This window comes from Amblyomma americanum, chromosome 2 (assembly GCF_052857255.1).
Source record: "Amblyomma americanum isolate KBUSLIRL-KWMA chromosome 2, ASM5285725v1, whole genome shotgun sequence".
Taxonomy (NCBI): domain Eukaryota; kingdom Metazoa; phylum Arthropoda; class Arachnida; order Ixodida; family Ixodidae; genus Amblyomma; species Amblyomma americanum.
Genome location: NC_135498.1, coordinates 48,325,831 through 48,349,043, shown reverse-complemented (window position 1 = coordinate 48,349,043; position 23,213 = coordinate 48,325,831). Strand labels below are relative to the sequence as shown.

At 50.6% G+C, this 23,213-nt stretch overlaps 1 protein-coding gene across 5 annotated transcripts in view; it reads right to left on the bottom strand.

Annotated features, from left to right (window-relative positions):
• E23 (ABC transporter G family member E23) overlaps positions 1-23,213 on the bottom strand; it is a 213,265-nt gene that overhangs the window by 30,348 nt on the left and 159,704 nt on the right. For all 5 annotated transcript variants that reach the window (XM_077654247.1, XM_077654244.1, XM_077654245.1 and 2 more), the window contains exons 3-5: positions 2,502-2,671; positions 1,601-1,706; positions 491-591 (exon numbers count right to left, since the gene is read on the bottom strand). In XM_077654247.1, the coding sequence (XP_077510373.1) occupies positions 491-591; positions 1,601-1,706; positions 2,502-2,671 (377 nt within the window). The remainder of the gene's footprint in view (positions 1-490; positions 592-1,600; positions 1,707-2,501; positions 2,672-23,213) is intronic.

The window sequence follows — 23,213 nt, the reverse complement described above, 5'->3', positions numbered from 1 at the left end:
TGAGAATGGTCACGCAATCTGATTACGCCGCCACCATCGTCGTCAACGCTCAACCCACAAAAAAGACATCAACAGCTGCACTGTAAAATTAACAAGATGTTTATCCTGGTGGTAATAGGAATCTCAGCAGCAACTAGGGCGGTGCAAAATTCCGATGCCAGTCAAAGGGACAAATGTTTAGCAACCCTGGGCAATACACCAGCTTTGTTGCACACGGTCGCTTATACCTCCATTCAGATGAATATGTACGGATCCATCCGTACAGAACATAATGTTTTCATGATTAACGCCACTGTGTGCGGGCCAATCAGTGAATGGCATTCTGGCCAACCAGCGTGGCGCTTTGGCAGGATGAAGTCAGTGGTAATGTCACTCTATTTTGACCAATCAACGTTGTGTGTTTCGCATCTGGAGTCTTACACATAAAAGGGAGGGGAGGGGGGGTCTGATAGTTGTTGCTGTAAAAAAAATTTTTTTAATGCATACTTACGTCAATAAGCATGACTGTGGGGTTCGTTAGAAGTTCACAAGCTATGCTCGCACGCTTCTTCTCGCCACCAGATAAGCCACGTTTCATCACGTCCCCGATTACTGCAATGGAGAGTAATAATTCGTACAGCAAGTCAGTGCTACAGTTTCAACATGGAAGCATTGAGAAACATGCCAGCCAGGGTAGAAGAGGAAAAAGAATGAGACATGATGAACACCGTGAACACAGTGTTCATCACCTTCAGACATCCGTTTTCTCCAGTGCTGGCAAGCATCCAATCCTATATGTTACAAGCAACCAACTAGCCGTTCTTCTTGCTTTGTTATATATAACATGGAAAGCGTTGAATTAGTCTCAAATTTTGCATAAGTTGCAGACATGAATATAGACCTTCATGTGCTCACACAAAAAGGAATCTGAACTAGAAAGAATGTCATACCAAAAAATTTGCACTGATCATTTCTTTTATTTACATTGCCAGGTGCCTGCAGCTTGCTGCATGTGTAACAATAGAGAAAATGAAATAAAAGTTATTTATTTCCATAACTGAAATCGAACGCAGAGAAATGGACCAATAAAACCACTCAGCAGGGTTGCAAGAGGTATCGTGACATCAGCAAGAGAAAAAGAAACATAGCAATAAAGTTTCAAGAAAATATGCAGCCACTAATAATATATACAGAAAAAAAAACAGCCATGTTCATCTCCTGACTAAGCAGATCACCATGGAATTTTTGTGGTGCAAGCCATTCATAGTGTTTTTAATATATATTTAAAGGTACCTTTGAAGGCTGAGTCAAATACTTGATCTGGAAGCTTACTGAAAACTGCAGCACATTGGCGCTTTCTAATACTCTTCACAATGTGGCTTTTGAGAAGAAATCTAGAGGGATAACGTTAGATTCAACAGAAGTCGCAAGTGAAACTATTTTTGATTGCCAGATGATACCAAGGTGCCATGGTCAAGAAGTGGACTTCTCCTATAATTATTGCTTCTTGCATAAGAGTTCAAGCTGGTTTCTGCCACAGCTGCCAATGCTCCAGCTAAATGGCCTGCAGAAATCGACTGACTCAAAAGGAAGGAAATATCAAAGTGGTATGCCAACGTACTTGTGTCTTGACACCTTGAGAGGTCCAAAACATCGATGATCTGGTTGACGTGTTCCATCTTCTCGTGGTATGACATACTTTCGGGGAGCCGTAGTTGTGCTGTGTACTGGAAAAAGAAAAACAACTGCATTTGTTACAGCTAGAAAAAATAACTATGCAGGACAAAAGACCTCCTGCACTTGCATATTGCATATATTTTGGCTTTTCCTTCCCTGTGACATTCAATAATGCTTCTAAAGCGAGAGAGAGAAAGTAAAGGGGAGGGGAGCTGCATTTTGTTCCTTTAAGTTATATTGAGTATTATTATTTAGGTGACTTAAAACAGCACCTATGACATATCTCAAAATGAGCACATACAGTCCCACATATTCTAAGAGGAATTCCTTAGGGCAGCTTCTTATATTTAAAATGCCACTCCTTGCAGCCAGTGGAAGATACGACGTGCTTATGGCCAATATTAAAGGCCTGAAGTTGCAGGGCTTCATTCAATATACCTAACGTGAGCACCAAAACTAAAAAATAAAACGTCTGAAAGCTTAAGCACATATAAAAGAGACAGAAAATGTACCCTCACATGACACAGACCTGCACGCTATTTATGTTAAACCACTGTTGTCAAAATAGTTTGCTATTTTGTAAGCTTCAAGAGCCTCAATGAGCTAATATGGTATTTTAATGGACCTTTTCTACTTCCCTAAAATTCTGTGCTTGCTTTGCAAGTGCGACTCTATCTTTAATACTTCTTCATCAAAGAAAAAACTTGGCCTGCTTATACATTCTATCTTCACTCGAGTTTCCTCGCAAACATTTTATTTTGCCTTGCGTAGTGACGGAGCTAGCATCATTACTTTGTGTCCCCATGATGGGCCACACTCTACCGAATTGGCTGCAGAGTACCCACGTTGAGTGTCTGCCTGAGCGTGAGGTCCGGAAAGAAGATGTCCTGCTGGAGGACGTAGCAAATACGTCGGCGGAGCTGCTTGTTCAGCGGCTCGCCGTTGAGTAGCGTCACGCCGGAGTCGGTGCGGATGCGGCCAGCCAGAGCGTTCAGCAAGGTTGTCTTCCCAGAGCCTGCACGTAATGAAAAAAGAAAAAGAGTCATGGCTGGGCTAGGGAACTCGGCGTACGATATGGCACGCGTAAAACACAATGCATCACAAGAAAAAGTGCTTTATTTTTCTTTTTATCCTTTTCACTTCAAGTACGTTTATGTGTTCAGCAACGAAGCAAGTGTTCAAGGACCCGCTCCCGGTCACGACAGCAGCATTTCAACGGAGGCTTAATAAAAAGCGACTGTGCATTGTACGATGTCAACGCACGTTAAAGAACACCTGTCGCTATAAATCAATCCGTGATTTTCCACACCCGGCTGTTGCTTTGGCAGATAACATCCATTAACCAGCCTAGTTTTCCAACGTCTGCATTACGTTTGTCAAACTGAGAGACAGACTTCAAAAATGCGAATCAGTCGACAAATCAGCTACACGCGTTGTGCTTTAACGGAAGATGTCCTGCGCGATGACCGGACTATAAAGACGTTGCACCAGCGCAATTACGTCTATAGACACGAACTCGCGACGTGGCCTGCCAGGAAGTGCATTACATGCTACTAGCTCATTTTTACACATGCTCAAGATACATGCGTACGAGCGCACTCACACACGCACATGCGCGACATGCCCATGTGCGCAAAGATCAGACTACCTAAAGGTTGTTCCGCCTCAAGACACTCATGCGCGCAGTGAAGCCCAAGTCGCAGAGCCAGCGAGGTGCTCTTTTCCTTCCGTTTCGACAGCGCGCAATAGTGATGTGGGTTTCCCACTCTTAGCTAGCGAGGAGATGGATGAGGACCAGGCAGAATGACAGAAAAAAAAAAGAGTGCGAAAACAGGTTGGAGCGGCGCTAAAAGCGTTCGCTTAGTGGAGCGCCAAACCCCCCGTGGCCACAGCCACTAAGTTTAGGAACAAGGCCTGGAGGAGGAAAAAAAGAAAGATGTTTGTGAAATGGGACAGAAAAATTTAGAATTACCTGCTTACTTTTAGAGTGTTAAATGTAAAATATTCTTAAAATACGTGTGCAGGGCACGTTGCATATACACGGCAGCCAGGGTTCATAGCTCTTGCGGCTACAGGAAAACTTTTTTTTGTCGTTTTTAGGTTCCTTTCTTACGTCATTAAGTAGCAATAATTTTTAAAAAATTATTATCTTTATAAAGACACGGGCAGGAGGACATGCGCATATGGACACGGGCACAAGGACACGGGCAAGAAAAAGGACACGAGCACGTTGCCTGAGCATCATTATACGTTCTTCCCAATTGCAGCTTTTATTCGTTGTTCCCTGCTCGAACGCTCTACACAATCAGGGCGTCTGTTGTAGAACAGGGACCGAAGAACAAAGCACCGACTCATTAAGTCAAGCATACATGGCGAACCAGCTTTGGGAGCAGAAGCACAAACGAGGCTTAGCTAGCTGTCCCAAGACCCCAGAAAACGCGGCACAGGAAGCGACCCTCGCTCTTAGCGGATCTAAACACTTCCTGACCGCAGAACTCAACTCCTTGCACCAAAAAAAGAAAAATAATAGACTGTCGTCTGGCAGCAACAGCGGTCGTTAACCCGGCGCTACCGAAACATCAGGCATTTAAAAAGTAACAATAAGGCCGCTTTCAAACCCCCCCCCCCCTCCCCCACGAAATAGACGCAGTTAAAAAAAAAAGGCAGACGAGCGAGAAGAGTTTAACAAACGTACGAACGAAACACAAACAGCGCGTTTCGTCTGCCAACGAAAATAAGAAGCAATTTCACAAAAAAATAAGAATGAATGAATGAATAAAAAAAAAGACGACGACGACGTCTTGTGCCAACAAACATGTGCGCGCACGGAGAATCAACCTCTTCGCGCTGCTAGCGATCTTTCTCTTCATGGGAGAGCAAACCTTTCGGTCCGCACAGACCCGAGGAGGCAGGAGCAGGCGAGCAGCACGCCCACACCCGAACCGCGTTTCCGTGTTTACGTTCCTGCTGCAGCTCCGGTTTGTCGTTTCAACGTCTCATTTTCACCGAGGAAACGGCCGGGTTTGTGTTCAGTCTCGCACGCTGTCCCCCCCAGCCTCTCCGCCTCCGTCTGCCTGTTGAACATGTGTGTGCTTGACTTGCGTGCCAGACTGCGCAGCACGCCGCTTCCATCAATAATGACGGTGACACTCCGGAAGGAGAGAGCCGACGCCGAGCGGCCGCCTTTTACGCGCGTTTTTTTTTTTTGCAGGTGTACCGTTTACTTACAGGACGAGTATTCGCAGCTTCAGAACGCGGTCGAAAGCAGGTTACAAGCTGTAAACGCCCCTCGCGACCTTTCCGGAAACATCGTTTATTCTCTTGCTGTTTTCATCTTCGTCTGCAGACACGCGGCAGGAAGGGAAACGCCGAGACGTAAAGGGAGTTTTTTTTTAATTTATTCCTTTAAGTAAATTCTGAAGCTGCATACTCTGAATGCATGGAAACGGGCTTGCAGACAGATGTAAACCTTACACCACTGCTAGAATATTTCACCCAATGCGCACGATGATGTCACCTGTCGAAGAGCTGTTGTTTAACCTGTTTTTAACTTGTAACCTGTCCGAAAACAAGGCACCCGCAAAGCCAACAGACACAAAGATAACTAATTCAACACCAAGACAAGCGCTACGAGCTCGAGATTGCTATGCTGTTAATCACGGCTTCCTAGCAAATCCGGAGGGGATAACGATGGAAGGGGCCCGAATCAAAGGAAGTGACACCAATTAAGCTGAAAGAGAGAGAGAGAGAGAAACGTTTATTACTGAAGTGAGGGAAACGACTGGCATGCAGTCGCAGCACCAACTTTATCCACACCCGCGGCTATCAATTTAGCGGTCGTTTTAACAAAGAAAACAAAGAGTGGGGCGTATTATCACACGCAAATCGCGAAGGCGACCGAAGATTTGTTCGAATTATGCGGAGTTCGAATTAAGCGTATGTTCGAATAAACCGGAACTTTGAAATAAACGAGTTCGAATTAGCGAAATTTCTCTTAGTTCTCCTCGGGGCGTTAATACGGGAGTAACTGCCCATTAGCATCCATCCGAACGCAGCCGTACGGCCACAAAGGAAAGCTCGGTTGTTGGAACCGTAAGGAACGGTGTGCCTCTGGTTCGCGACCACTGGTTTCACGTGCGGCGCGCGCCTTACGCCAGGGACATGTGACCGTGTAGTCGAGACATGTGATCCTTCCCCTAACGAGGGTAAACAGATGTATAGTCGCAGAGACAGGCACGGCCGAGCACAGGAAAGATGATTCGACACGCGTTCCTGTTCTGGTTACGAACCGTGAGAAACCGGGACAGAAAACGTCCGTCTCCGCGAACTGGCCGTGTTAACCCCTGTCATCTGCCGCGATGTCGAACAGCCACGCATGCTCTACTGGCAACCCCCTCCCTGTAAACGAGCCCACTGCTGGCTGCTCCCTCCTCGAGGGATCGCCACACGGTGTGCGGACTGTCGGACTGACTCCGCTGCTTGCGAGCTGAGAACCGCTCCCCACCACCACGAAAGAGCCTCCAGCTGCTGAGGGGCAAAATGAAAAAAATGAAGCGTGGGAATAGCAAGGCTAGTTACAGGGCCACCGCTGCACAGTAGTAACATGACGAAAGTGCGGCTACAAAAAGCCGACCTCGATATCTCAAAACGAAGTAACCCGTCAGAGTAGGCGTGTAACGTGTACAGCGGGACTTGAAAGGAACACGAAAAAGCCTCTCCAAGCACGACTGAACCATCCAGTGAAACTACGCACGTTTTATTTTTATGAAAGCATTACGAGAAAAGCCGGCGGCGTGTGCGTGTGTTAGTGTGTGTACACACTCAGATGGTGCAGAAAATCCCAGCAATGGCAAGAAAACTATAGGGTGTCGTCATCAAGAGCCGTATGACGCACACAGCAAACCGAGCACCGCCACCTCTGGCAATCTTATACATCTCGCTCGTCTATATATATTCCCCACTGGCCGACCTCAGTGTGGCGCCAATTTTCGCGGCAACATTCGTACCAAAACAGTGATGTAACTGTTTGCAGTACGGCGTTCCTGGTAGTGTCATACGATTTCTCGTTGCATATAGTTTACATGCGCTACTCAGGTTGAAGGCAAGCTTGCGACAGGCATTCGAACCGATGACATATGCATGTTGAGTTGTATGCCTTCCCAGATACTCTTCCCTCAAGGCGCGGTTGAGGTGTCCATCCAGATGTCAGACAGTTACTGCGCCATTTCCTTTCCTCAAAAACATTTTCTTATCAAAAGCCTGTGTGTGTGTGGGGGGGGGGGGGGGGGACATTAATGCTTTCGCATTTCCACACGTAACCAGTCTTAAGTGTCTCTGCCATTTTTTTTTTGTTGCTACAAGCAGGCTCCAAGGGAAAAACAGCAAAACAGGGACGCGGTCTGCGCAGTCGCTGAATGACAACGTACAGGATTTGTAAAAATATATACAGCCCGCAGAGCATGCTTCTGGGTCAAGATTGTGGCTCTTTTTGCATCGTCAGCAATGCGAATCTCTCGGAGGTGGGAAGAACTCTTACAAGATCACCAAGCACCACGGACTACATATTTTTGACAAAAAGTGTACCTTTGCGCCATAAGCTGGCCGCGTGAACGTGGCCGTGCGAAAATCATTCGGTCCAAAAACGCAATCAGAATGCCAGCGATTTTAGCGCCACTTTTGATATTGATACCAAGGCCAGTGGTATCGTGGCACCGCCATCGCAAGGCCCTCCTGACTCGACAGCTTCGGCAGTGCTTTTAAAAGCGCCGCCAGTGTGGCCGGTACCTCGCGAAGTGAGTGCCCAGCTTGAGCTATACTGTATCCAATGGGCCTTGAGCAAAAATCTGCACGCGGACTTTTCACATCACAATCCAGCAGTCCAAGATGACGGTCCCTAGCCATGGTGGAGAAGCTCTCGCTGGAAGGGTTCAGAAGGCCACGGAAACAGCGCCAGGGGTCAGGACGGGAAGAGCGGAACACGCGCTGCAAGGATCAAACTAAAGACCGGCCGCTTTCGCGTAGTCATCGCTCGTGTCTGGGCCAACCGAAGTTCGCGGCAAAACCTGCTCGCGGGGTTCTCGTAACGAGCGCAAGCTCGCTCTGGAAACTGTCACACTCGAAGCATGCAGCGCGAAGACAGAAGGAAGCATCTGCCGCGGACATTCTGGCCCCGCGGAGGTGAGCGCGCGCCGTAAGAACGAACGGACGGATGCGACGCAGCGGAAGAAGCCCAGGGGGAGGCGCCAGCGGCGGCGGGACCAAGGAAACGAGGTCGGCAACCGCGGATGCCTGCTGGCGCCGCAGAAACGAAGGCGCACGCACACACGCAAGACACACACATAGAGAGGCACCACCACCAAGTTGAGGAACAGCCTCCTCCTCCACCGTGTGTGTGTGTGTTGTGGGGAGGGGGAGAGCGGCGTAGCGCGCACGGTTCGGCGGTGGCTGTCGCCGCTGTCTTCTCGTCTTGTAGGCCGCATGGTGCTGCGCTTTTGTCTTTTGGCTGGCGTGCGCGGCGTGCTTCTCCCCCGCAGATGGGGGATGTGGGGAGGAGTGGCGGCTCCGCCGTCCTTGACCCGCTTATCGCCGCCGCTTTGCGTAGCGGCGTGGCGGCGCCCGAGAAGCCGGCTCTCCTCCTCCTCCTCTTCCTCGTCCCGCTGCACGGCGGAGAAGCCGTCTTGGCGGCACACGACGCCGAGCCGGCCCGCTACCGGAGCACCCGTGGCGCCGCCGCCGCAGCTCCTCTCTTAGGCCTGACAGAAACTAAGTCCATGTGCACACACATAAGTCCCGCTCTGTGTTCAGCTGCCTTGGGCGCTCGAGTGCATCGCTGCTTCTTCCTGCCTTCCTCCGGGCTCTTTATTTACCCGCGCGCGGCCCCCATTCCCTTCACCGGGCCAGTCGGAAGAAGTGGCCGTGAAAGAAGAGCCGCTTATCAAGAGCATCGCGAAGAGCCGCTCCTAAATAGAGCGTGCAGCGCCACTATCCGGCTGTTGTCACGGTTCGGCGGGGGCATTTTATTTTTTTATTTATTTTTTTGGCAACCCGCACCATTCTCTGTTGTGTCACGGTGTCCGCGCAGCGCGCTTCGGATGCAGGAAACCACGCCGGCGCCACCGAAGACGGGCGGTGTGACTCATCCGAAACAATCGACTTTGACAAGATGAGCGCGGAATGTGTAGCGACTCCGAGCAGGTATTGCACGTCCGAATAAGCCACTGCAAAAGGATGAGTAGGTGCGCTTGGAACGTAGCTATGCGCGTGAGAGGAGGGGCGGGAGAGGCGAACTTAAGTTCCTAAGTCGACTTCCACCACGTTGATAAAACGCCGAAGCGCGCAACCAACAATGAAAGCATCCCTGTCTGGCGATGGTCACCCACGTCACCGGTGACGCGGGTCGCTGTCGCCAGGCGGTGCGCCAGTCGCTGGCACTACGCCGACCATGCTGCCCTGAGCTCCTTTCTATTCGCGCGTAGAACTCTGCACACCCCAGCCGCCAAGCATCGGCTGCTGCCCATCTCAAACAGCAAAGGCAGCTTACGTAACTGACGTTATGCAGACCAGGAAAAGCAAAAAAGTATATAAAAATGGCAATGCCAAACCTAAAAACAGCTCTACTAGTGTGGCGGCCACGAAAGCTCGTTCCTTCAGATATGCAATAGGGTCTGAGACATTAGATATATAATGATACAACTGTCCGGTAAAGGATCGAGACGAACAGGAAAAGCACGCAAGACTACGCTAAGTGCATACGCTCCTGCATGCAGTCCCCTGCGCAATCCCTATCCGTTCCATTCCTTCAGCTGGTAATCCCAACTCACTCCCTCGCTCGACGGTGCCATTTCGTTCGCGCTATGCCGTTGCAGCTGTAACGGGCCCGAGGCCATGGGAAACACGAGGAACTACGGGGGAAGACGGGTATACGGCGGACAGCGGTCACACAACGACCACGATCATGGTGCATCATAACACGAGGTCATGACGACTCGGCGGTTGACCGGCAAGCCCGTATGCCCTACGCCCAACGGCAGCGGCAAGAATTCAGTCTATGCACAGGGTGTTTCACCCAAGACTTTACACAATTTTTAAAAGTAGGCTTTTTGAGTTAGAAGAACGCTTTTCTTCGGCATAGCATTGTCAGCCGTGTAGTACATCAGAATACAGCTAAGGCGTGCTAACTGGCAGGCTGATTAACTGACACTGAACAGTTAAAATTTTTAACTATTGCTGTTAGGCTCCTTACCTGCTGAGAGGTGTGTAGCGCACAGTAAGTAATATCCATTTCAGCTTTTAGAATTTCGAAAACGCGGTTTCCCTCGGCCATGTGGACCAAACAAACTTTGGCTATTTCGCCGAGGTCCGTGCACTGGAGAGGTTGCTTTGCCTTTAGGCTTCTCGAAAGCGCACGCATTTTTGCGCGATGTAGCCGAAATTGGTTGGGCCACAAGCGCCGAGGGTAACAGTGTTTTCGAAATTATAAAAACTGACATGAATATTACTCAGGTGAAACACCCTGTATACCTCGTAGTCGAGCGCAGATTTAAGCATGAAATGTATTGCAGGAAAGGCGTAAGGATGGCTCATAGATGGTGGCAGCCGCGCTCGACTTTTGGAACCTCCGCCATCAGCCAGCGAGAGACAGCGCGCTCGGCAACCTTCACCGCTTTTAGGTGCGTGGCGAACCGCGTGTCCATCGCCTGCCTCGGCCTTCGACCCGCCGCGGTGGCTCAGTTTAGGACCCTCGGCAGCTGATCCGGAGTTCCCGGGTTCGAACCCGACCGTGGCGGCCGCGTTTCGATGGAGGCGAAACTCTAAGGCGCCAGTGTGCTGTGTGATGTCAGTGCGCTTTAAAGATCCCCGGGTGGTCCAAATTATTCTGGAGCCCTCCACTACGTGATTAAAGAATTTAGTTGGACTAGTTGGTACTAGTTGAAGTCTAGCGTCTGTCCTGTGTGTTTCTGCTCTTTGTCGTTTGTATTTTAACGCCAGTAATATGTCGCAGTCAGTGGACCTCCACTACGGCACCTCTCTTCTTTCGCTCCCACCTTCCTCCTTCACCCTCATGGCGCGGTTGAGGTGTCCACCAAGAAGTGTTACAATTAGTGCGCCTTTCATTTCCTGAAAACCAAACACGATGAACACGACGATATCCCTGGCAAAGCGCGAGAGGTTGCTGCGGCGATCGATTGTCGAGTGATCTATGGCAGAGCGAAGCAAAGCTGATTTGTTTGACGTCGCCGGCGGTGTAGATCCCGCTCTAGGATAAATTTTTTTCTCCTAGATACCACGCGGACGGAAGGTATCAGAATATTTCGGATAAATTCGCCCTTATGATCAGCGTCAGAGTCTCCCTCATGTTCGAACAACGTTCGCCTAAATTTTCCGAAAATGAGAGCTAAAAGCATTGCATGCTTAAAACCTGCGTACGCTTTACATGAGAGAGAACCCTACTGCCTCTGCTACGGGTGGGGTGAGGGGGGGGGGGGGGCGGGGGGTAGAGAGAGGCAGGGGCAACGTGCAGATTTCCACGAATTCCCGCGCCCGCCACAGCAAACTCGCCACTCCGAAGCAACCAGCAAGAAGAAAACAAAAAAAAACAACGCAGGCATCTTGATCCTGTCAGCGTCTGTCAGACAGGCTCGTTTATTTGCACTGGGCCTCTTAGGGAACGTGCTTAAACGGCCTTTTCTGTGGTGCTTGCAATGCCTTCAACATTATGGAGAGCATGCGTGAACTACAGATTGCGCTGCAGGGGAAATACAGTACGATATAAACGGCGTGGCACCACGAGCATGCGACTACAATGGGCCAAGGGGTCAAACTAAAGAGAGAGAGAGAGAATGCCGCGCGTACAAGACAACGCAGCTTCAATGTGCACTGGAGGGCGAGAAGGGTTGCTCGTTCGAACCAGCTGTTGAGGAGGCAAGCTCAACGCGCACTGCTGCTACTGGGCGCGTGCGCGCGCGCTTGTTTATCGCGTTCCGCGCTGATTGATGACGCCCTGGAACAACAAGTCTCGTACGGAGATGAATGGGTAGCCGTTGGTATGTAATGCGCGCGAACACAGAAGGCTATGGGTCGGGCACAGAGCTAAACAATATTTATGGAACAGAGAAGTCGTTCAGGGAACGTACGCCGAAGCTTGGCGCTGCAAGGAGCACCGTCTCGCACATCGAGCGGCGCTTGCTTTTGATCGAAAAATGCAGCTCACATGTAGACCCTCCGCGTTCTTTTAAGAAATACGTAATGTATAGCGCGCGTGAACACTTGTGTCATTCGCTCTGCATTTGCTGTAAAGACGAAACCAGGCACAGTGGTTGGAGATGCACTTTTATAATATGGGGGATTCACCTCGGAAACTAGGCTGGCTTCCAACTTTTGCATGTATACTGCGGCGATCGAAGATGCTGGTGGTGGTGCTGAACCGCGCCAAGGCACAAGGTGTTTTTCGTCCACTCAAGGTGGAGTCAAAGCCTCAGTTCCTAAGCATTTTACCCTAAATAAGGCAACCACCAGGAGCCAGGGGAAACACCCATTGTATCATCGTTGGGTACCTGGAGGGACTGGCCCCGCATGCGAAGCGGATGCTCAAACCAATATAGGCCCCCACTGCGGTCCGCGTCGACAGAAATCTGCGCCAGCAGTATATATGCACAGCCGAAATGAGTACCAACACCCGTTCGGAACCAGAGCTAACCGAAAGCGTTCCCAATATTCACCACATATAAAGGAAATCTATAGCGATCGCATTCGAACAGCTGCAACTCATTTTTCACGCACATATACCGCGAATACACCCATTCCCTTCCACGGCGTGTCTGACGATGCACCGAAGCACGTGTTTCCCTGGCTTTTCAGGCGCTGTCGCATCACTCGACCTCGTTTTCCCCTTTCCGTCAGACGGCCTTGATGCTACCACCACAGTGTCTCCGGTTTCCTCTATACTTCCCAACATTTCCACGCAGCCGGTCCTGTGACTTTCCCGTTTCCTGAATTTTTTTTTCTCGGTACCTTTCCCTACAGATGAGTACACGAAGAAAAAAAAAGGGGGGGGGGGGTACAGAAATGTTCAGTTGTGCGGTTCCATTTTTCAGGAAAAACCTTGAACACGACCGGGATACCGCCGCACGCAAAAGCGGTGGGCCGGCCGGCTGGCTTCGTTAAACGGCGGAGCGCGATTTTTCAACACGGTAACCTTGAGTACCGCGCCTCTGTACCGCGGCGTATCTGAGCGCAGGAAACGACGGCCAAAACACACAACGACCAGGGAAACGAGGGAAAATGGGGGAAAAGAAAGACCTTCAACCGATTCGCGCGCGCGCGCGCAATCTCCGAAAATGGAACAAGGTCACCCACCGTCCCCCCTTCCCAATTCGAGGGACGGATGTTGAAGGGTGGGAAATTTCGAAAGGGGAGCGTTTTCAGGGCAAAAAGGGGGGGTACATGTATGCAGAACCTAGTTTGCGAAAAATACATGTATATCGAAACTTCAACGGAATGAAAAGGGCGAGGGAAAATGCTGCGAAAGCTGTAGTATAACATCGACGCCACATCCATGCCTGAACGGTCTAGTCAGCAAATACGAAACCTGCATATAATAGAGTTGGCTGTCAAAAGAACCCACTAGAAATAAAACGCCCAGCCCGCACCGTACGAAACCTAAAAGTGAGCTTATGCAGTACTTTGTCCCCGTTTTAGGCGTTAAGAAGACTCGTTTCGTACTCAACAATGAGGCAGCCTGTATAGGGTGCGGACGTGATTCGAGGACCAAGGTCAGCCGGTAGACACGTTCGCCCTATACGCAAGAATGAAAGTGTGCGAGAGATCTTCCATTCTTAAGCGATGAAGGTCTGAACAGCAGCGCTGTCATGCAAGGACGCACATCAAGCGTACACAAGTGTTCCGAGGGTCCCCAGAGCTTTACGAGAGAACAGAAAAGGTGGGGAAAGCGCCCCCCCCCCCTCCCGCCCCCCGACGACATCGACGCAACGTCTGCCGACGCTGCGCCCTCAGTTATCGCTATTATTCCGAGATAACACTACTGCGAAGGTTTACCAGGGCAACCAAAAACCGCCGATGGACCGAGAGCAACCGTAAACACCATCTAATAGTCACAGATCGATAATGTATATTATTCGGTTCTGTGGGAAGCAGGCTGCCATCTTTTGCAGTTGCAGCGAGATGAGAAAATTATTCTAACTCAATGTGGCTTAACGCAGTGTCGTGGCGGCCGAAATAAACAAAGTGGAAGAAAGATCATTTAAAGTACTTTTCACCAGAGCAGGGAAATATGAAAGTTGCTCCGCTCAAAACACAGCGGCGTTTCGCTACTTAACAGTAAATATGAAAGTGCTCAAACCGAGTCCGGCGAAAGCAGCGAGCGATACAATAACTCCGTTTCGACGATAGTTCTGCATCATAATAATAATAATAATAATTGGTTTTTTGGGGGGAAAGGAAATGGCGCAGTATCTGTCTCATATATCGTTGGACACCTGAACCGCGCCGTAAGGGAAGGGATAAAGGAGGGAGTGAAAGAAGAAAGGAAGAAGAGGTGCCTTAGTGGAGGGCTCCGGAATAATTTCGACCACCTGGGGATCTTTAACGTGCACTGACATCGCACAGCACACGAGCGCCTTGGTTTGAATTCGGGCGGTGCATTAAAGTCGGCTTCAATAGCCCCCCACACTGTACTGAACGAGAAGAAAACAGTATCAGTGATCTGATAATCATTTTGTGGCCATCACTATTAACAGCAACGAAATGAATGGTCTTATAAAGAGGAACACAGGAAAAAAAAACTGATTATTAGAGACATATGCACAAGGACGATGCACAGGCGGAAGTGTATCCGCAACGCCAGCCCCGAGAAGCTATACATAAAGTTCTCCCCGGATTTCGCTTTCTAGACGCGCGCCACAGGAACTCGGCGCTTCTAAATTATTAACAAGCAACCGCCGAGAGACCGGCAGACTGTACGGATGGCCCGAGAGATAAACGAGACTAGGCTCGCACGCAATAATTGAATAAGCAGCGGAGCAGCCAGTGCTGGAAAACTGGGGCAACCACTGGTAAAGTAAGAGAATGAAAGAAATAAAGAAAAAAGTCAGGACAACGCCGGGTCAACATCGCCTAAAAGGTGCCGCGATGAATTATTTCCCCCGGATAATTGGTTTCCCCCCTCCCTCTGTTCCTATCTCGCAGTTAGCGCTCCATCCAAACGTGTTCCCTACACTCTTTCTAGGCAAAACGCGGCGCCTCGCCATCTCGGTGAACTTTCACTGTCGATCGCGAGGCTGAGGCTGAGAGCCTAGAAAGAGGCCGCGGAGGCAGGCAGGCAATGTATGCAGGGTCTGCGCATTTATCTCGGGGAAACGTTAGGCGACGCGCGCAACCGACAGATATGCACGGTCGAGCTCTCTTTCCCTTCCTCCTGTTTCTTTTATTTCTATTTTATTCTCTTTTCGTCACCACGTCCCACAGCCGACACAACCCGCCCTGGTTCGACGAGTCGCATCGCGTGAGCGCATGCATGCGCCCACGTGAACCCGAAAACGAAGGCGCTGTATACAAATATGCGCGGCGGCTGCGTCTTTATGGAGGAAAAACGCTAAGGCGCCCGTGTGCTGTGCGATGTCAGTGCACGTTAAAGATCCCCCAGGTGGTCGAAATTATTCCGGAGCCCTCCATTACGGCACCTCCAATTCTTCCTTTCCTCTTTCACTCCCTCCCTTATCCCTTCCCTTACGGCGCGGTTCAGGTGTCCAACGATATATGAGACAGATACTGCGCCATTTCCTTTCCCCCCCGAAAACCAATTATTATTATTATTATTATTATTATTATTATTATTATTATTATTATTATTATTATTATTATTATACAAATATGCGCGCGCTTACAAAGCCGGCACCGGAGTTCAGCGGTTGTAAGCCAGAGCGGAGGCTATGTAGTTGATTGAGAACCGAAGAAGAGGCGATTAGCGGCAACGAACTACGGGGAAGGAAGGAAGGAAGGCCGGGCGTGATGCAACGAGAGGAGGCGGCCCGATCTTGCAGCAGCTTCCCGGCGCATGAGAATCAGGTCGAAGAGGGGGCTGCGGAATGGGTGGAGGAGTCGGAGTGGGAGGGGGGGGAGAAATAAATAGGAGACTTCTTTCTTCCGAACTGCGGAGGGAATGGGGGGCGCACGCGGAAGACGTCGACGACCATATGCCATCGCGCACAGCACACGCGGCTAGCCGTACGACGTCCAAAAATAAAGGAAAAAGTAACGAACGCGATACAGGGCAGGGAGAGAAAGTGAAGTAGTGAAAAGGGAAAGTGAACTGCTATGGGAGTCTGGGCCTGTTACGAGAGGTTCGACCCGTTTTCCGGGGAGATGAAGAAAAAAAAAAAAGACGACGACGCGAGGTACTTTGCCATGAAGTATATATACGCCGCATAATCAACTTCTGTTTTAACGAAACAGCTTAGCGCAAGAAAGTTCCAAGCTATGATGAAAGCAGGACAAAAACTGACAAATATCAACAAGACTTAGAAAAAACTAAACTTTACCTGTCACAAACACAAGCGCGGGGAAGGGAAGTAGAGATTTAGGACGAGCGCATGCTGCAAATTCAAGAAACAAACAAGAGTGAGTTTTCTAGGGCGCACAGGACGTTCGGTGTAGATTCACGAGGAAGCTGCAACATCAAGACTCCACAAGTGAAAGCGCAGCTTAGAGAAAAAGGGAGCACTAGCTAATCAAACAACAAAAAAATTAAATGGCTTAAAAGATCGATGCTCGCGCGCCAAAGGCGGGTGGAGGGGGGGGGGGGGGGGGGGGAATAGATGAGGGCATTTCATTCAGGGACTCGAACGAAACGCGGAAGTCAGCGCGACGACCAACGAATCACCGCCGGGTAGAAAGTGTGTCGAAAAAAACTTTGCGCGCGCTGAACTCGAGCACTGAGGAGGGGGAGGGGGGCTCTCGTTTAGTTTATTTTACGTTAGGTCGTCATTCTTGCTCCTTTTCTTCCTCGCCTCCCTCCCACCATCGCCGCTGGCTTGCTTCTGACCTGGCGGCGCCTTTTGATTAGGGCGTGGCATCTGCACAACAAAGGCCCCGGGTCGACGAGTCCGGGAACGTGACGCTGCTACTAGAGTCTAACCCCCCCCCCCCCCCCCCCATCCTCCTCTTCCAGTATGCATACTACGGCAAAGGGCGTTCGAGGCTCAGTGTTTATTCAGTTTCGAGCGTTCCCTGGCCTTCTGCTAAGTCGGCCTGTCGCCAGCCATCTGTCTAGCCCGCGCAGCAGACCGCCTGACGAGGGTAGGGGATGAAGGCTTCCGCGTCAAGATCCTCCTTCTTAGGCTTTTTTCCTTACTTTCTCCCGCTATTCTTCGTACAGCTACGTGCAGGCGCGCGCAGTGCGCACGCGCAGCTCAAGACGCACGTTATAGCCTTCCAACGGCCTTCATTCGATAACGGCGCAACTTTCGAGACGTGTGCGCGACTTGAAAAGTCTATCTCGTTCTAATGCAAGCAGGCGACGCCGCGCCGCTTTTACCCGTCTGCAGCTACGAGGTACCGTCCCCTTACGTTCCCCATTTCCATGCACTTACGGCGATGGAATGCCGCGAAAGGAAGCAAAAGGGGGAGGGGGAAAGGGGGGGGGGGGGTGGACAAGACATCCTTTGTTGCGCCTGCTCTGGCGCCGTTTCGGCTGCAGCGGCGAGCATCGCTTTGCTTACGGGGTGAAGACGTGATGTGCTTTCTAGCACGCGCGTCCTCCTGTTCGTGCCCCCCCTCCTCATAGTCGACCTTTCCCTCCCTATCTCCTGCTCTTCCTTCTGCCATAGTACTATCGCCTATTTCCTTCCAGGTCTGTCAAAAAAAAAAGAAATTCAGAGAGGAAAGAGGCGTACGAGAAAGCAGAAGAAGTAAAGGTTCCGCTCACTTTCGGCGCGCCCTGTGAGGTGGGGGAAAAAGCAGACAACAGCAGACGCAGAGCACAGCGGGTCGCCTGCTTACGCCGGTAAGCGAAAACGGCGGAAAGAGGGAGGGGGGTGGGTGGGGGCAGCCCCCTCCCTACCCGGTTTGAGAATCAGGTCGAGCGGCTGCGAAAGCGCTTTCGAAGGCGAAAGTGCATCAGCACGCTATCGAACACCACAACAAACGGGAAAACAAAAATAACGCGCGCCACCCCGGCCTGCAGCGGGCGCGTAGCAGCCCTCCTCCTCCTCCTCCTCTCCCTCGCGTGGCCGGCCTGAGCGCCCACCCCGCCGCCGCACTCTCCCTCCCCCTCCAACTCCGTTGAACAACGGTAATACCCCAGGCGCCGCGCGTGCCCCAAGATGCACGCGCAGCCCTCGTACAGGAAGAAGCGGTGACGGATAAGAGAAGCGTGGTTTGAGATAAAGAAAATGGCGGAGGGCGCCCGGGCAGGCAGACGACGGCGCGCCCAACGCCTGGCTGGTGTGGGTGCCCTGCGGGGTTGTGGCGAATGCGTGTGCGCGAGGCGGTTATGCTTTGCAGAAAGTATGTCTGCGCGTATATTTACTATACCGCCACGTTTTATCCCGCAGTTTTTAGAGAAAATAAAACGCCGAGAGGAACAGCCGCCGAGGGAGCAAGTTTTGTTTTGTTCCTGCTTTTTTTCTCCTCCGCCACGCTGTCTGAACAAGGGAGACCGACAGAAGTGTGATGACGCAGCTGACTTTCCCCTGTCTCCTCTGGTTCTACATAGAGTTGGAGGGGGATTTGGGTGGGGGGCTGTGACCTAGATTTCTTCCATCTCTCGCCTGCGTTTCTTTATTTTTTGTCGCCCTGCGAATTCGGTATTCGAAATCACCCGCACTAAAAATCTGGCGTTGCTTCTCGAGCTGCCTTCTGTGCGTACTGTTAACGGGCAATGTTATGAGTTATTTTTTTTATTTATTATCAAACGGCGAGCCAGTTTCCGTTATTACGTACGGCGGCAGTTGGGGCGGCGCTATTTCATTCGGTTTCTGTTTTTGGGAAGGTTTCGGCCCGCTCCCGCCATACGGCGCGGTTTTCTTCAGCCTGTTGTTCCTCCTCTATGGCATCCACAGCTGTCAAGCTATGCTCCAACGGCAAGGAAGGGAATAACGCTGGACGAGGGGAATGCCTAAAACGCCCTACATTCTCGACAACGACGGGTCTATATTTAAAACGGGCTGCAAAATTAAAAAGAACACGTTCTTTGTAACGGAAGGCGACGGAACGGTATACCGCCTTCGCAGGCGCAGTCTGAGGCAGCAAACCATCAAATCAAACGCGTGCCTTGTTATGGCGCTCTCTTTTGCTTCCGTTTTGTTTTTATTGGCTCCCTTAACAAGCAATTTTGCTTTTGCTTCCTACCTATATGCCCCTTCAGGACGCCAGTTTATTAAAAATCAGGGGAGCCTGGCTCGTGAACACCGAGGCCACCGAAGGCTGAATGCACGGCGCTTCATCGTACAGGAGTATGGAAACTCCCGCGGATCCTGTTATGCGTCATTCAGAGGCGGGCACATGCATGGTCCCGCATGGCCAAGTCCGAAACAGCGACGTCTTTGTGTCTTCCGAGAGAAGACAATGGCTCTTTTTTATAGCGGACGCAAGAATTCGCGCGCAGTTTCCACCGCTCCCTCGTTTCAACTCACGTGACCATCATCATCATACTTAGAAAAAAAAAGAACAATAAAGCACGGATCTCTCCTCCCCCTCTTTAATCCTCGTCGTGAGCGCATGGCGGCGCCGGCGCCCCGTAACGTGAGAGCATCCAAAAGTCACGTAGTAAACCGGATGCTGACGTCAGCGAGACGAGCTGCGGAGTTCATCCGGCTGCGGTGCTGCCCTGACGTCATCGCGGAACAACCGGAGGACACACGGGAGGGCAGGCCGGCGCCACTGTGCAATTCTCCCCCTCTCTATCTCTCGCTCGTAGCGCAGAAAGGCAGGCAGACCTCGCATTTCACTTTCTTTCACGTTTTCCCATCAGCGCAGGAAAGCCTACGTGTGTAGCAGCCAGCAATGCTAAAGAAAGAGAGCTAGAGAGAGAAAAAAAAAATGAAGCCCGCTAAAACCCCCATACGCGGAAAAACTTATCTCGAAAACGCTCACGGAGATCAACTACTCCGGGAGGAGGCGGCGGCAAAAAGAAAAAGGAAAAGAGACGCGGATGATAAGTGCCGATGTTCAGAGAGAATCGGCCACCCAAAGCGCCGCGACCACAAAAGAAAAAGAAAACGATGCAAGAAGAAGAAACGCACCGCCCTCGCCTCCCCTTTTTCCGTGGCATGCATCCTTCGACACCGCCTCCTTTCGGCGAGCACTCCCACGTTCTTTGACCCTTGCCGCGCCATTTACAAACTCCCACCCCCTCTCTACTACTGGATGACTTCACCCGTTCATTCATACGGGACGTACCGTTACGAGCGCGGTGGCGGACTGAAGGCTTTAGCAACCCTGCAATCACAAAGCGACGCTTCGTCGGCGCGCTTTACGCGAGCTTGGAAACGGTAGCCGGGCCGACGTTGCGACTCGGTCGTTAGAGGCCGTGAACGTGCAGTGTCCGCGGAATGCTCAAGGTCGTGAAGAAGTGCAGTACAGTTGCGCTCAGCGTAACTTGCAACAAGCGAGATGTGATCGAGCCTCCCGTCACGAAACAGAGAATAGCCTTGTGGAGGTGCAATTGAAGAGACGGGTTTTCTGCAGTGTTTATCGCAGGAAAATCGTAGGAACGTCGTTGCAGGTAATACTGAACGCGACTGTACATTTTAGGCGCGGCCTATGGCGTTCCTGGGTAGAACTAATCCGACATGTAGTCGGCACGTCATGGGGTCAGAAGGATAGCGCAGGAAACACGAGGACATCGTAAGCGACACGAGGCGTGTACAGGTCGAGGTTATTCTATCACGCTGCGATCACGTGTTGGAAGTGCGTTCCCAGAGATGGCCTACAGCTGAACCCGGCTCGTGCCTTTCGAGTTCCACCGAAACGTCGAGATGCTTAGCAGCACGAAATGTGTCATTCCGTTGAATTCCGCCTCCTCGAACCAAGTGATTCATCACTAACACGATTGCTAAATTTCCAGATACTGCCCGTTGCTGCTTTTAGTTCCCTCACTTGGGCTTCGGCAGGCCTGCGAGGTTCCACTCCGCGGGTAGCTCGTTTTAAACGGAACTCTTTCTTAAATACAAAGTTGAGGTACTGTACACTTTTCCTCCCAATGAAAAAAAAAAGGAAGGAAAGGCCCTCATCCGTCTAGCTGGTACGTCAAGGCATCCCCAAAACTTCGCCCTCCAGAGACCGTACCTGTTAGGCCAGTCTTGACACGAAATTGCTTCCTTTCATCGCTCATGCAGGTGTGTGCGCAAGCACGCGATTGGCCGATACGAGCGCCCCCCGCAGAGAAGACTTTTCCGTCCGCAAATTCGCCGTACTTTGTGGCGACGTCCACTGCAACGAAGGCTTCGTCGAGCACAATACCAATACAAGGAAGACACAGCAGCTGCTCTTTTTTTCTGCGCGCAGCGCGAAGCAAACTGGCCTAGCGGGATGTCGTCGCCGCGCCGTAAGAATGGCTTTCCCGCGCAACAAGGCGCTGAGCGGGGAAGCGCGTCGCCGATCTCCCGCGGCGCAAGTCCTCTCCGCGGTGAATGGCTCTGGCCTGGACAGCGCGCCGGCCATTGTGCCACTGCGCGCGACCGCCGTTAGTCGGGCCGAACCACAGGACAAGAAGAGAAATGCGAGAGGGAAGGAAGGAGGGAAGCCATACGTCACACGGGGAACTACCCAAAGGTCTTACTACCGTATTGACGCGGATGTAACTGCTCCCGCTCATGCCCTCCTCTTCGCTATAAGCCTCCGCTATTTCCCTTATTTTTTTTTCTTTTCCTTGCAAGAAGCCTCGACGAGAAGGCAGAGTCCACGTAGGAGACTCAACAAAGAAGTCCCGCAAAAGTAAAACGCGCCAGGAATTGAAAAAAAAACTGTACAAGCTGCTCTTTGAGAAAACTTTTTAAGAAGAAAATTTGCTAAGTGTACTTTAGCACTGATCTTGCACGCAGTCCACGTATGTTTGGTTTGGTTTTAGGGGATTTAACTTCCCAAAGCGACTCAGGCTATGAGGGACGCCACAGTGGAGGACTTTCGACCACCTGGGGTTCTTTAACGTGCACTGAAATCGCACAGTACGCGGGCCTCTAGCAATTCGCCTCCATCGAAATGAGACCGCCGTGGCCGGGGATCGAACCCGGGCCTTTCGGGTCAGCAGCCGAGCACCATAGCCAGTTCGCGTATGTTTGCAGAACGATCCCATTCACGTTAAGCGATAAGAACTAGCCGGCGCCACTAGGAGAACCGGTCTTTATATATATATATATATATATATATATATATATATATATATATATATATATATATATATATATATATATATATATATATATATATATATATATATATATATATATATATATATATATATATATAAAGGGTAGTTTTCCAGCAGCTCGGGGGCGAAAACTTCTCTTTCCTTCCCCTAGTTTTTCCTTTTTTTTCTCAGGAATTGAACTCAAACTGAATTTATCGCGGGCAGATTTTACCCGCGTCAAAACGGCACGGACACACAATTGCCGCGCACCTGCGAACGTGTTGTCCGAACGAGCGCTGAACACGGGCCTGGAGGAGTAAGCGCGTGCTAGCGGCGGGGAGTCGCGTTCTTCTTCGCCTCTGCGCCGAGGCAATGGGGACCCCTACCGGCGCAAGAGGAGCGCGACCCGTTCGTGGAAACCGGCACGCCGGCTACGCGCCGTTCGAAAGAAAAGGGCTACCGGCATCGCCGCCGTACTGGCGTAGTGGTACGCAGTAGTAGTACCACGCACAGAAATAGGCGCTGAAAAGGTGGCGCGCGTCGTGTGAGTTCTGGCACTTCCACGGAAGCCGAATACTAAAAAAAAAAAAAGAAAACGCCGGGATGCGGCTTATTCTTTTTTGTGCGCACTTTGCTGAAGCCCGCCCACATGGACGAACTCTAGCATAGCTTGCAGCACAAGGAAAGGGAAAGGAGATATCCGACATTATTTCATGAACTTTTTAAAAATGAAAGCGATGCGTAATTTTTCTTCCAGTTCTGTTCTGTTCACCGCAATGCGTTTGAATTTTATCTTGAGCACTGTTCATTTGTCGCCATTATGTTCATTTTGCTCGTTGTACCGCCATATTTTCATACTTGTTGCCTGTTCATTTATTGCGTTTTTCTAGTTTTGTTCACTGTTCAATTCGTAATAATACATATTCCCTGTCATTTTTGCCACCCTCGTACTGAGTGCCCTTAGGAGTTCCTGGAAATAAATAAAATAAATCTGTTCCTATCGACAGGATGAAGATTTGGGTGCGCGATGCACATTAGAAATAATTGGTCACCACATGCAGAGAGAAAAGTTTAAGAAAAAAAACGACAAAATATTCCACATAATTTGGATCTCAGCGCCCTGCAAATGACACTGACGAATTAAAATCTTAACGGTACGTCCTAGGGAGGAGGTATTTGTGTGTGCGGACGAAGA